The sequence below is a fragment of the Macrotis lagotis genome, chromosome X (genome assembly GCF_037893015.1).
Source record: "Macrotis lagotis isolate mMagLag1 chromosome X, bilby.v1.9.chrom.fasta, whole genome shotgun sequence".
NCBI classification, from domain to species: domain Eukaryota; kingdom Metazoa; phylum Chordata; class Mammalia; order Peramelemorphia; family Peramelidae; genus Macrotis; species Macrotis lagotis.
The window spans coordinates 703861938-703876470 of record NC_133666.1 but is presented as its reverse complement, the minus strand read 5'-3'; the positions used below and the strand labels follow the sequence as shown (position 1 = coordinate 703876470).

At 58.3% G+C, this 14533-nt stretch overlaps 3 protein-coding genes across 3 annotated transcripts in view; all 3 read right to left on the bottom strand.

Annotated features, from left to right (window-relative positions):
* Positions 1-8908, bottom strand: part of LOC141497130 (glutathione hydrolase 1 proenzyme-like) — a 74345-nt gene extending 65437 nt beyond the window's left edge. The window contains exon 1 of the mRNA XM_074199757.1: positions 8853-8908. The gene's annotated coding sequence lies outside the window, so the exon portion shown is untranslated. The remainder of the gene's footprint in view (positions 1-8852) is intronic.
* The window catches only part of LOC141497082 (uncharacterized), an 857774-nt gene that overhangs the window by 165183 nt on the left and 678058 nt on the right, over positions 1-14533 (bottom strand). The gene's annotated exons all lie outside the window — the stretch shown is intronic.
* SNRPD3 (small nuclear ribonucleoprotein D3 polypeptide) lies at positions 12248-14336 on the bottom strand. The gene is made up of 4 exons (XM_074199848.1): positions 14254-14336; positions 13892-14030; positions 12558-12750; positions 12248-12442 (listed from the first exon to the last, which is right to left on the bottom strand). Exons 2-4 carry the CDS (start codon positions 14015-14017, stop codon positions 12381-12383), a joined length of 381 nt encoding a protein of 126 aa, XP_074055949.1. The 5' UTR covers positions 14018-14030; positions 14254-14336; the 3' UTR covers positions 12248-12380.

The window sequence follows — 14533 nt, the reverse complement described above, 5'->3', positions numbered from 1 at the left end:
CCACTGCCTGTATCTCCTGACCCTTTGTTCCGGCACAGGCAGGTTACCCCCTGTCCCCAGCATCTCTCCCCAACTTGAAAAGTTGGTGCCCCCAGAGAGGCCTCAGCTGAAGCCCCCTCCCTATTTACTTCTAGGGGTTAGGCTGTGGTCCCCTGGAGGATAGGGCCTGCCTCACTTTAGTCTTCCTCAGTTCCCCAGAGGATGGGGCTTCGCTAGGGTCAGGAGAGAGAGCTGTGGGTCTGGGTACCAAGAAAGCCTAGAGGGTGGAGTAGACCTGCCCCAGTGAGAAGCTTTGCTAGTGGTCAGCGAAGGAGGCAGCCCTGGGGAGGGGAGGTCTTCACTCCTGGCCTCCCCATCAAACCTGAGCCAGTGTCTAACCCTCCAGAGTCACTCCCAATGATTGGCTTACTGTGCCAGGGTGGACCTCAGGTGTGTCTGTCCCTGGTGGCTCAGCGACTGGCCAGGGGCAGTGTCTGGGAGGGGCTGTGACCCTGGTTCTCATGGGGGAGAAGGCAGGAGAAGACCTTAGCCAGAAAAGATCGTCTGCTCATGGACAGGGAGACGGGAGAGTTAGGTTTAGACAGTGTGAGCCTGGGCAAGGTACCTCCCCATTCTGGGTCTTGAAGTTAAAAAGGGCATTTGCCTAACCTGCAGCTATTTACCTGAGCCAGGGAGACAGCCAGGAGATCTCTTCTGGCTCTGAGCTTCTATGAGGAGGAAGGAAGGGTCTGGTCCCAGCGTGAACCGGAGGAGAGCCAAGAGGCAGATCTCCAACCTCCTGGGCGGCGGGGCTGAGAGGACGGGGAGAGTGCTGAGTCTAAGCTGGGGGGGGGGGGCTCCACTCCCCACTTCTAAAACCAGGGGTCGGGGTGTGATTCGACTGAGTCAATTATGGGATGAACAAGGCCTAGGGTCTTTATCGATCAATCAATGCAAAGACAACTCCATCTGGAAAAAGTCCTCAATGGGTGCGGAGGAGGGAAGGTCCTGAGTGTACAGGCCACACCCTGCAGGCCCTGCTTGAACCCACTTCAGAAGTCCAGAGAGCCCAGCGGTGAGTCAGTGGGAGGGAGAGGAAGGAGTCAAAGCCTGCACCTCCTTTAAAGCCTAGCCCAGGGGAAATCACTGCGGATTCCCACAGAGGGAAGACAGGACTCTGTCCAGGCTCCAGGAGACTACCAGGGCAGTATCAGAAGAGAGAAGGGGCTGCATTCGAGAGATGCTGCAGAGTGAATTCCACAGGGAAGAGCCTGTTTGTCATCAAGACCTAGGAGTGCCCTGGCAGCTCCACCAAGGCTTGCATTCACTTTCCCCTGGATCTGGGGGGACTTACTCCCAGGCTGGGGGAGAGGGCAGGGTGGAACCAGAAGTCTTACTATACTCTGGCAATAAAGATCCTTTTCAAAAAATGCAACAAGGGGCGGCTAGGTGGCACAGTGGATAGAGCACTGGCTCTGGAGTCAGAAGGTCCTAAGTTCAAATCCAGCCTCATAGACTTACTAATTATCTAGCTGTGTGAACTTGGGCAAGTCACTTAACTCCATTGCCTAGCAAAAACCTAAAAAAAATGTATCAAGACTGGTTGAGAGGGTGGCTAGGTGGCACAGAGGATAAAGCACCAGCCCTGGAGTCACGAGTCCCTGAGTTCAAATCTGGTCTCAGACACTTAATAATTACCTAGCTGTGTGGCCTTGAGCAAGCCACTTAACCCCATTTGCCTTGCAAAAACTTAAAAAAAAAAAAAAGACTGTTTGATTCATTGATGGGAACTGATAGTCCTGGGAGAAGCACCTGAGTTAGGGCTCATGAGCACCCATCCCTCCCTCCTGGGAACCCTGAGAGAAGGAAGGGAGTAGCTGTTCTCTGGGGACCCAACCTGTCCCCAGCAGTTCCAGGACCCCTGGAAAACAGGAGCTGCCCCTGGGCCCCCCCAAGAGTTTAAAGGCAAAGATGGAAAAGGCCCCTCCTACCTTCGGGGAGTCTGCGTTCTCTGGGGGAAATAAGATGCTCACCTCTAAGTAGATATGGAATGACTATAGCATGGGGAAGGTCAGGTCCCAGAGGAGGGCAAGAGGGAAGGAATGAGCATTAATTAGGTTCCTTCTGCATGCCTGTCAGTACCTTACAAATATCATCTCATCAGATCCTCACAAGCCTGGGAGGTTGGGATTATGATGATCCCCATTTTACTGCTGAGGAAACCGAGGCAGACAGAGGTTTAGTAATTCACTCTGGTCATCCAGTATCTGACTCCTGACCCCAGGCCCAATAGTCTATCCACTGCACCACTTAGCTCTCTCTGCATAGCCATACTTAGACACACAGCAGGGGCAGCCTGGACATGGTGGGGGAGGCATGCCTCTGGCCCCAGCTTGGGGGACAGCTGGTCTGAGACCAGGGCATTAGCTTCTGGGGGCCATCCTTCATCTCCAAGTCCCCCTGGGACCTCCTGCCCCTTGACCCAGGACACTCTCCTGTGGTGGTTAATAAATCACCCTTCTAGGTAACTTATTGAAAAGCCTCCCCTTCCTCCCCCCAGAATGATGAAGTCCTCTGCCAGCACTGGCCTGGCACCCCCCCCCCCAGCAGCCATCTTTCCGGAGGCCTCTGCTCACCCCCAGGAGGGACCCCCAGACATTTATTCCACCCAGCCCTGAACAGGACCCCTATCTCTGGTCTTTGCCTGGAGACCTGGTGGGAGGGAGGGAAGGAGAGAGGGAGGAAGAGGCCCACCTCCAGTCCCAGGCCACCATGCTGCTGCTCCCTCTGAGGGACCTGGTTAATCACAACCAGGTCCTTTCACCAGCCCTCACCTGCACTAATTCAAAAGATGCCCCACACATGGAGTCAGCATGGAGCCCAAGGAGGAGGATACACCAAATGACTTTGAGTCACTCAATCAATGAGCATTTATTAAATGCCTACTGCATGCCAGGCCTTTTCCCAAGAGCTCTACAAATAAGATCTCATGGGGTCCTAACCACACTCCGGGAAGTGCTATTATTATTCCCATTTTCCAGATGAGGAAACTGAGACAGGCAGAGGGTCTTGCCCAGGGTCCTATAGCTAGGATTTAAGTCAGGTCTTTCTGGCCCACCACTCAATCCACTGTCCCACCAGTGGCTCTAAAACTGAAGGCGCTAGAATGAAGAGGGGCTTCCTGGAGGAGGCAGTCGGAGAGGAGAAGGGAGAGCCCTCTCGACCTGGGGACAGTCAGAGAGAACACCCACAGCCGAGGGATGGAGGACCCTGTACCTAATGCAGCCGGGAGGCTGGGGGCATCGGATCAAAGAGACCACGGCAGAGAGAGAGAGAGAGAGATGCAAGAAGACTGGAACGGAAGGGAAGGATAGCTGAGGCAAGGCTTTGAATGCCAGACAAAGCATTTTGTATTTGCTCCTGGAGGCCACAGGGAACCACTGAGGAAGGAGTGACATGGTCAGACTGGCCTTTAGGGAGATCACTCTGGTAGCTGAATGAGGAGAGATGGAGGCAGGTAATGCCCCCCCAACCCCTGCCCAGCAGCAATAGCCACAATCCAGGCACAAGGAGACAAGGGGCTGCACCAGGGCAGTATCAGAAGAGAGAAGGGGCTGTGTTCAAGAGATACTGCAGAGGTGAACTCCACAGTCCTTGGCAGCGTATTGAATCTGGGGGTGAAAGAGCGAGGAGTCCAGGATGACTCTAAGGGAGGAAGCCTGAGGGGTGGGAGCATGGAGCTGTTCCAATAGGAGAGCAGTAGCTTCTGGAGGGCTAGTGCTGTCTGTTTGTATCTACAGGTCTGAACACTTGGCACATGGTAGGCATTTAAAAAATCCTAACTGTCAGATGGACTGATGGACTGGCTTCCTCAACATACATAGGGAAGGTTTAGATGGAAAGAGGATGCGTTCTGGGCCCTGGGCAGTGAGCCATCCACCTGGAGATACAAGCCCAGATCAGCAGAGGGCTGGGGTTGCTCGGGCAGGCTGAGAATCATCTGCTGAGAGATGGTCATTAAATCCACAGGAGTGGATGAGCCCATGTGGAGAAGCAAGAGAGAGGGAGAGCACCCCAATTAGCCAAGATGTGGCCCCCTGATGAGGGCTGCCAATGGGGGATAGGAAGGCTCAAACAAAAGAAAACAAGGTTTGAAGAAATTCTCAGTCAGTCTGAGAGGACTTGGAGTCATGGACCCAGGCGACCTCTTGGGCTTGGTTGGCAATCAAGTCACATTTCTTGGGCTGCCCAAGCTAATGCCAAGCCAGGGATCGAGCAGGTGAGGATCTAAATGCAGGAGCTGAGGGGAGGAAAGAGCACCCCCCCCATCTTTCCTCATCCTCATTGACCATGACCAATAGGAGACAACCAACCCATCCAGCTGAGAGAAGAGAGAACCCTAATTAATCGGGTCGAGGCTTCATGAACTTGGACAAGTTGGAAGACCTGTCATGGAGCTGGAGCAGCATCCCTGGGACAGCAAGGGCTGATGGGAGCTTCTGAGAGACAACAGAAAGGTGCTCAACCCAAGGTCGGACAGCTTTGGAAGGCACCCAGGCCACCCACCTTAGAATCCCAAAAAAGCTACAACTAAGGGGAGGCCTCCCTGAAGGCAGAACTTCCAGAGTCAAGCAGGAGGCTCCCCTTGGCCACACAAGCATTGTGCCCCTAGTATTTGAGGAACCTCTCCTGGGAACCACTATTCTTGCCATCCCCTTCCTAAAAGCTAATTGAGTCTGGCTGATAATCCCTCAGAAGCCCACTGTTGGGCGCTCATGCATTCTAAAGAATCCCAGGTTATCCCTAGAACCCAAGGATGGCAGTGGTCAGCTGAGCAGTCAGCTACCAAGGCAGCCAGGTAGTAAGGAAGAGGGCAAGGGGACATGTCACCCAACTGGACTCTGAACTTCTGGAGGGAACCCAGATTAGCATGGCTGCCTTTTGGTATGGGAGCCTCATTCTAGTCAGCAAGGGGATGATGCCACAGGACTTTGGAGCCCTAACAAGTGAGGAGCTAATGACACATTTGTGGAGCAGACTCCAAGGGGAGGCTTCCTTGGAAGGGCCCCATAATGGCTCCTGGCCTGCTGTTCTGCTTGAGCCTTGGGAGCAAGCCCCCAGACCTGGCCTCCTCCTCTTCTGAGCAGAGCCCAGTTTCCCCAGAGCGCTTCCTCTCAGTGCCCCAGAAAAGCCCCCCAAGTCCAGGTTGAAGCAATGAACTGTGGAGGACACCCTGGGTGCACTGGGGCACCCAGACGGGATGGCCAAGGGTCACACAGACAGACCACTTGGCCCCTTCTGGCCCTGGTTCCTTCGAGTCCATCACGGGTCAAGAATTTCACACCGAAAGAACAAAGACGAGTTAACGTTTAGAGAATGTGAAGGAAGACAATTTGTCCCTGGGTCTGGCTCCATTTGCTGCCAGACTGACCTCATGACTAGACTGGGATGGGGGGGCATAGAGGGGAGGGTTACCCAGGAAGGACCCTGGCTTGGTTTCCCTAGGCTTCATTCAGTTCAGCTAGAGCCTCCTATTCCAAGTCTTGGGTTGGTTTCTGGGGATGCAAAGACAAAACACCACCCTTTGTTTAATGTGGGGGGGGGGGGGCGGATAGGAAAAATATAGGCCAAGAAGTCTGTGTTTGGGGGGTTGCCCTAAAGAAAGGCCTGAGAGAGGACCACCCAAGTGGAGCCCTAAGAGGACCTGGAGATTCCAGGAGGCAGCAGAGAAGAGGAAGGGGATTCTAGGACAGGCCTGGAGAGGCCACAGAGGACAGGGCCCAGTGGCCAGGTGCCATGTTGGCTCCAGGACAGAATGAGTAGGGCAGGGGGAGAAAGGACCAGTCTGGAAATGGAGACGAGAGCCAGGTGGGGACAAACCTGGGAGGGGGCATCTGGTCTGAAAGTCCCCCCACCAAGGAACTTTGTGAGCACTGGAGGAGATGGAGAGGGAAGAGCCAAGGCTGGTGTGCAGGGCTGAGCCTGGGTCACTGCCTGCTGCAGTGATGGGGGCCTGTGGAAGAGGGGAGGCTTTGGGAGGGAGGGTCATGGCTTCCCTACTGGACTGCTATTTCTCCCTTTCCAAACCCATGAGAGTTCCCACATTCCCTCCTAATTTCTGCCCCGCCAGACTCAGCCCAATGTTGGGGCCCACTGCCTGCTGCTGACTGCTGCCAGGTGCCACCATCCTGCCAGACTCCGTTACTGGGTCTTGGCCACATTTTCTAACATGATGAAGCCACGCCTGAGCCTCCCAACCCAGGTCCTCTGATCACGAATGCCCAGCCTCGGCCTAAGTCCCCTCCCCTGACCCCCAGTTTTCCTAGGTTCCCCAAGATAATATTCCCAAGCCACCAGCTGGACAGGGCTCCTCCACAGGCCGCTTCCTGAAGCCTGGCTCACCTCCTGCTCCCTAGAAGCCCAAGGGCTCCCTAGGATCCAGGACCTGCTGCAGCCTGGAAAGCCTGGGCCAGAGCCCCCTGCTCATTCTGAGAGGATCTTTTTGGGGAAGTTCTGACCAGAGGGGCCTTGCTGCCCCTGCCCCTGCCTCTCTCTCTCCCACCTTTCCCTTCCTCATTCTCTTTTGCCCCCTCTTCTTCCTGCCCTTCCTCTATCTCTGTCTCTGTATGTGACACACACACACACACACACACACACACACTGGACCAGTCAGGTGCCCCTTCCATTTCCCTCCCCCCATTCTCCCCCTCCCCCCATTCTCCCCCTCCCCCAGCCTGGTTGGCTGTTCCATGAGGTAACTCCCGGGCAAGGGTCCTGGAAAGTCCAGACAGCAGTAAGGAGGCCCAGGCTTCTACCTTGGCAGGCTGGCAGGAGGCCTGCCCGGGGCGTGGGGAAGGAGCCCTGGCCAAGCTCCCCCCACCCCCAGCATCCTGCCTGGCAGGGAGGGGGCTGGGAGCCAAAACCCCCAGGACAGGGCAGTTGCCCCATTGTCCCCTCCCTCTCAGCCACCCTCTTATCCACGTGTCCCTCAGGCCCCACCAGGACCAAGGACAGCAGGGAGAGCATGGGCGCCCGAGGCCCCTCCCCAGATGTCTGACTGCCCGGCTGTGGCAGGGAGGTGGCGGGGCTCCTACCTGTTCACCTGGATGGCGCCTGAAGGCCCCCGGGGTGGTCGAAGAGCCGCGAGCCCTGGGGCACCTCACCAGAGACCCTCCTCAGGCCGAACGGGCCCAGCGGCGCCACCTGCTGGAAGTCACCCAGCAGCTCGGCCTGGCCTCCGGAGTCTTCAACTCCGTTACGGGGTCCTCAGTGGGGAGGCCACCCCCTTCATTTTACAGATGAGGACACTGAGGCATGGGGTGCATCAGAGACATGCCGGTATGCTAAAGGCTTTGGGCGGCGTTTGAAGCCCCAGTGCCCGGCCTGTGCTTGGGGATCTGCTAGGGCAGCCCCCCACCTCCCTCCTCCCTCCTCGGAGATCAGAGCTCCACGGACTGTGAGTTGGCTGTCCAGTGACACTTGCAGCTTAACCGACCAAGTGCCTGCGTTCTACTCCTTGTCAGAGCACCACAGCTCCTCTCATTCCAGCCCCTCCTGGCCTCGCCTGCCCACCAGGTCATGGGGATGGCTGTGGGAACGGGGCCTGGGCCTGGGCCCGGGCCTGGCCCGAGCTGGGGGAGGCAGCAGCAGGGCCCAGGCCCCCCCCCCCCCCCATCGTCCATGTCTATCGGGAAATGGGATGGGGCGAGATGGAGGCTTCAGCCGCCCACCCTCCGGCCTCTGCTCTAGGCAAACCTCTATCCCAGCTTTAGGGGGAGCAGAGCCTATGGCGGAGGGACTCTCCAAAGTCACCCAAGTGACGACAGGGATGGAGCCAAGATTCACACTTCCCCTCCTCTCTGGGCTTGCCAGAGGCCCGGGAGCCCTGAGGCTGGCGATGCAGATGCCTGCCAGGCCTGGCCCAGCGCTCTCTCATGGGAGTCCAGACATTACTGCCCCTATTTTTTAGACAGGGGCTCACTTGCTCAAGAGAGCAGGAGCCAGGGTGAAGAGACCCAGGTCTCCTGGTGCGCCTCCGTCCCCTCACTGCTCTAGAATGGGGGCCGAGGGGCTCTGCGGCTCAAGGCTTGCAAGGACTTCCCAGGCAGCTTCCCTCCACCTCCATCCTTGGCACTGCAAGCACAGGATTCCCTTTCTCTCCAGGTAGCCCGGCTTGCTGCCAGATGACTTCTCGCTGGAGCCATCCTAGGACAGTGCCCTGGCACTTCTCTTAGCCCAATGTCCCCATCTTGGCCATAATCACAAAAGTCAGAGGCAGGGAGACACCTGCCTAAGGTGGCCTGACACCTGCCGGAGCTTCCTCACACTGAGCTGTCAGAAGCCAGCTGATTTTGTGGGAAGTTTGGGACAGGTGGGGGCCAGTGCCAGGCTCTGGTAGCATCCCAAGGGGCAGGAGGAGTGAAGAGGCAGAGACATTTGGGTACACCTGGACCTATGAACAGGAAGCAGCAACAGACTCTGGGCTCCATCTGGGCCTCCCCTGGTACCCGGGCCTCGGCGTGCGGCTCAACGGTTAGCCAGCCAGGCGGGTACCAGGGACGTGGCAGCAACAGCAGAGGAGGGAACTCGGTGAGGACGGATGGGAACAAAGGAGTGGTCATGAGCCAGGCTGGAGGAGGGGGCAGGGGAGGAGGGGCTCGGGCTGGGACACAGACGCTTTATTAGCGACTCAGGGGGACTGAGGAGGAGGAGGCTGGCACCTCAGCCCGTCTGCCCATGGGCCCCGCCTCTCATCCTCCCTCTGTCTCTGGGCCTCCATCCCTCCACAGAGGCAGCCAGGTCCTGCTGCGGGGCCCTGATGGCCAGGCCAGGCCTCCGTGGCTGGGTTGTGAGAGCGGCTGGGGGCCACTTACCAGACTCGGAGGGGGAGAAGGCACCAGGGTTCAGAGACTCACAAGCCTGTTTCAGGTCTGGCCGGTACCTCCTGTGCCCACTGACCCCCTGCTAGGGAGGTGGCCCCAGGGAGTCCCGCCCCCGCCTGGCTGGGCAGTGTCTGGAACAGAAATCTGAAGGGAAGAAGGCAGGGGCCCAGGGGAAAGCCAGAGAGAGCCTCGGGGGCAGGGATAGGGCCCAGAGTGAGCCATCAGATGGCCCAGCCCCAAGGAGCTGGGGGTGGGGGTGGCCCAGGCTTGCTGGGAGACTCAAGGTCCCAGACCCCAACAAGAGCCAACTTGTGGAATGGGCCTGACTGGGCAAGGCTGGCTGGGGCCCTCAGAAGGTGGGTATCTTCTAGGAAGGTCAGGGGCCAGTGGGTAAACGGCAAACTGCCCTGAGAAAGACCAGGGAAGGAGGGGGTGGGGGAAGAGAAGACATCTAATCTCAGAGCAGAGGGATGTGCACACTGCCTGCTGGGATGGGAGAGCTCCCTGCCCCTGCCCCTGCCCAGGGCCTCATTCCCTGGCCGGACAGCCTGGCATATGGCACACAGAGCCCCCTGGTGGGGGTCCCAAGTCAGCACATGAAACCCTTCTCTGCCAGGGCACAGCCCCACATTACAGATGAATACATTGAGGTTCAGGGGCTCACCCAGCCTCCTCCAGCTTGGACTCAGTATGTCCTCGGGGACTGTGCCAATGGCAGCCCAGGTAGGGCCAAGGGCAGGCAGGCCCAGAGACAACCCAAGCCCTTGGGAGGACCTGGCCCCATCAAGCCAAGGCTGACTGCCAGCCAAAGGGAACCCTGGAACCAAGGCCCTGGTGACCCCTGAGCAGGAGTCTGAGATCCTCCAAAACTTGAAGAGCTCCCCATCCCAGAGCTGTTGTGGTTCAACATCAATTGGCACCCAGCTCCCTTTTCCTAAACAAGTGGTTCAGCCAGCCTGCTTGCACACATCCCAGGATGGGGAACCCCCTCCTCCCAGATTGGCTCTTGTCTCAAGGCCAAGAACGGCTCTTCTGTCCCGGCAGGTCAGTCCATTTCTGGCAAGCAGCCCCTGTGGCAGGGAAGCCTGACTACCCCCCCCCACTACTCCCCCCCTCCAGCATCTGAGGTACCTTGGGGCAAGGTCTGCCTTTGGGCCAAGGGATAGACTTGGCTCCGATGCTGCTGATCTGCCCCCTTCCCCGACCTGGAAGTCCCCTCCCAATGGAGGCAGCAGCTTCTCAGAAATCCCCAAGGTTCCCAGGAACTTTTTTGGGGGGGCAGGCAGTGGACCCTCTCCCCTAGACTGGGCATCTCCTCTGGAACCTCGATTCCCAGCTTCTTTCTCAGCCCAACTCCGGATGGAGTTGACACCCGCTTTCACTCCTCAGGCCACTCTCCCTCTGCCAAGTATACTGGATGCCCTGAGTTTCCAGGCTCCGGGGCTGGTGTGCCCCCCTCCCGGCTGACCTCTCCACCCCCCACTCACCCAGGGCTCCAGTTAGGCCTCCTCATCCTCCCCATTCTGATCAGTCAATGGCATCCTGCCCAACCCAGAAGCCCACCAGGCCCTCCAGGCTTGGGCTTTGGTTCTTTGCTCCTGCTCCTACCCCAAGCAGGCAGCTCAGGGCCTGGCCCTTTGTCCAGGGCTGCAGCTGCTCCCAAAGGGACCTGGACTACTGAAGGGCTGCTGGGGTGGGTCTCCACTCCATTCCATGCTGCAACCACCAAAGGGACTCTTCTAAAGCCCAGATCTGTCAATGCCACCCCTCCTCTACATTCCATGACTCCCTATTCCTCTAGCGTCAAATCCAACAGGTTCCTCCATAACCTGGTCCTCCCCTGGTTTCCCAGGGTCCCTACGGCCCCAGGCATTGAATGCCACCCCCACAGAAGTTGTAGCTCAAAAACTTGCCTGTAAAGTTTCTTGGGCTGAAGGGTCAGGGTCTGGGCTCTGGTGAGGAGGGAGGATGGGAATAAAGTGTGAGGAGGGTCTGAAGGAGTGGGGTCAGAAAGGGTCAAAGAGAGGGTGGAAAGGGTGAGATTGGACTCCTGGGGAATCGGGGTACTTGGATGACGAAGCCTCAAGACTGCTGAGGTTGTAGTAGGGGAGGGTTCCAGGGCTCCCTGTTCCCTTCTAGCAACTTCATTTTGATGCTTTCTTGGTGCCCAGTCTGAATAAGGGAAGCCGAGGCCTAGGATGGTGGGCAGCCTGTCCTCTAGCTGACCCCTCATCTCCACCATTCCAATGTTCTCAAAGAGGTTGGCAATCCCAGGGCACTCAACCCTCACTCTTGTCTTGAACCCCAGAGCTGAGGAGTCCAGATCAAGCATCTCAAAGAGGATGTGCCCCTGCCCCCCCCAACTTGCCATTGCTCCAGGCCCCCAGCCTTGACCCTGCCACTGTAGAGCCTCCCACCTCTTCACCCCCCCCCCCATCATAAATAGCTTTGTTGGGTCCTAACTATCCCCCAGGTCAGGTCACCCTCCCATTGGGACAGCTCTGCCCAACTACCTACTTCAGGTGTCATTCCAATAGACACTCCCCCTGGGAGAAGGGTAGTCCCTGGCCCCCTAGCCTGGGCTTTATCTTGAACCCACTCTCCCCATCCTATCCCATCCCCCACCCCAGCAGCTTGGGCCTTTCAGCTCAGTGCTCTAGTAGCACAATCATCTCCCACCTCCAAGTCATTGCACAGTCATCCTCAGGCACCATCTTCTGGGTGACTCCCCTCATTACCAACAGAGTTCTTATGGGGGGGGGGTCTCTTAGAGCCTCAGCTAATGGTAAGGCCCAAGGGGTGGGCCACGTTGACCAGGGGAGTCCTGAAGTCCTGTCCAGTCCTTGCCCCAAAGTGTCACACCCAGCTGGGAAGAGCAAGAATTCCAGGGACTTCTGTTAAGAGACTTCACTGAGGTTGGGGGAAATCTGCCTCAGTGACAGATGAGCCCTCTGAAGAAGGCCAGAGAGGGGAAGGAGCTGCACCCCTTTGATCCCAGGGTCTGTCAGTCCTGACACCCACTGGTGGACCTCCTTCACGTCTCATCTAGCCCCTCTGAGGTGGTCAAAGTGTTTTCCTTCAAGTTGGGTCCACTGTGCCTCTGCTGCGGCAGCCTCCCATGCTGCCTCCTCCAACAGCCACCACAAACTCCTGGGCCCTGGAGCCAAACCTGGCACTCCATCTCTAGTTCCCTTCAAGGCTCAGGTCAGGAAGGTACCTGGAACCTCGGGTGACTTAGGGGGCCAACAGCAGTCAGCTCCATGGGGTTGTTCTGGGGGAGGGGGGCAGCCTCTCTCCCCCACCTGGGCGCAGGCCTCCCCAGCAGCACCCCAAGGTGCTGCCTTCTGGCAAGACCAGTTGAGGACAGCAGCCCCCAGAGGCTCAAGTATTCTAAAACACCTTTATTTGGCTGGTGAGCCTCGTGCCCCACCCTCCCCTAAACACAGCTGATACATCCCAAGACTGAGCTCCAAAACACCCTAAAACCAGACAACAAATAAGAGTTCTGTTCCTTGGAGATTATCTTCGTTTCTGGAAAATATTGCCCCGGCCCATTCCGCGTCCTCTTCCTCTGGCAGCCACTAGACAAGGGAGGGGAAGAGAAAACAGGTGAGGAATTGAGTGGCTTCCCCCTTCCCACCCCTCCCAGAAGCTTCCCTGGACCTCCAGGGCCCAACCAGGCAGCTGGCTACCCACCCTGAGCCTTCAGAATAGCAGCTTTCCCTCGGCCAGCCCCCGAGCCTTGGTTTTTGTTTTTCATGCTCTTCAACATGGGAGCGTTTTTCAGCATGTCTGGCAAGATCAGGAAGCGGATCTTGCTCCCCCGGATGTAAACCTGCTCCAGCTGGGCGACTCGTCCATCTCTGTACGTGACTGTGATGTTTGACATCTGCAAAGGACACCAGTGGTCTGTCAGGGACCCTGCCTCTGCCTCTAGGGAGACACACTAGGACCTGCACCCCAGGGCAGAGGTCGAGAAAAAGAGCTGACAACAGACACGGCAAGATAAGTACGAGGTCCACTGAGGTGCACAGAACAAGTGGAATGAAGTGGTGGGTAAGATGCATACCAAGAAGCTGGTTTGGCCAAAGCATAGAGAGCAAGGGTGAGTCATGTTAAACAAGACTAGAGAGGGGTTGTGAATTACAAACGGTATTAAACCCCAAATCTGGGACACCCCAGAGACAACAGGGAGCCACTGGAGGCTGAGGTAGAGAATATGGTCAGGTCTGTGCTTTGTGGAGATAACAGGCAGCAGGTCCAGGCAGAAAGTGCTGCTCCCTACACCAGGTGGTAGCAACCACAACAGAGATGAGAATCGATTGGAGATGTCACATAAATGAAAACAGGCTCTGACAACAGGTTGGCATCTGCTGAGAACGGAGAGGATGATTTGGGGAGGAAAAATGTAATAAGACTGTTTTTGAAAAAGTTCAGTTTAAGATGCTTCTGAGGCAAGAGAGCCAACTGGAAATGAACACTAGAGCTAGATAAGCAGATCTGACAAGCTCCTCTGTAGAGATGATAGAAGGGGGGGGACAGGATGGATAGACACCTCCAGCTGGTCCGTTGAGGCTCCTTCCAACCCCCCCACACACACAACCTGCTACCCTTTCTAATCTCTGATGAGCCACCCCCTACCCCAAGCTTAGGGATGTTTTCAACTCTTCACCCTCTCCCAGCCCAGATCCAACATGGGTGTGAGGCCTGTCAATGCCATCTCTGGCGCAATACGTCCCCCTCCTCTGACTCTGACCTTGCCCAAACTCGGGGCAGACCCTCATCCTCTCATAGCCGGGCTAGTTTACAGCCCCGATCCTAGCCCGGCCCGCTCCTGCCTTCCTTTCCTGGGTGCTGGTATTCCCGTCCCTCGAGCAGGGGCCTTTTCTCTCCCCGGACGATGCCAGCGCCCTCCTGTCAGAGGCCGGCACGGATCTGCCCGCGGCTCCGACCCCGCGGGCGGCCCAGGCGCACTGGGCGCTCTGGCCAGGCTCTGCCCCGACCCTTCCCCGGGCTGGCGCGGCCCGCACCTGGCAGTTCATGTTGTCCTCCGCCTCGATCAGCTTGCCCCGGTACACCTCGCCCGTGTTGGTCTCGCACGTGACGATGTGGCCCTCCGCCTCGTGCAGGACCTTGATGGGGACCCCGATCGACATTCTGGAAGGGAGGCTGGGGCGGGGGGCGCGGGTGAGGGGGGCGGGGACACAGCCCCCCCCCCCCCCCCCGCAGCCGCCCCTCCCCCGCAGGGAGGCCGAGGCGCGGCCCTGAACCCCGAGCCGGGGCAGCCGGCTCACGCGCCGCTCTCCGCCCCCCCGCCTTCCTCGCCCCTCCCGGGCCCCCTTCCCCCTCCCCGGCCCCGGCCCGCGCGGCCTCCCCTCGGCCCCGGCCTCACCTGCAGTCCCGGCCCCGGCTCCGGTTCCGGCTGCGGCGGCGCGAACGTGAGAGGAGCGGCGGCAACCGAATGGCGGGCCTCGCGGTCCCAGCATACACCGGGACGGGAAGCGGGGCGTCCACTTCCGGGCAGAGCTCCGCCCCAAAGCGCCCGCCGGGGGCGGGGCCCGCGCGCGTGGGCGGCCGAGGGGGTGGGGCCCGGGCGCGCCGCGGCGGCGTGCGTGGCGCGTCGGCGGCGTGCTCTGCGTGCGCTCGCGCATGCTCTGTCTACGGCATCGCGT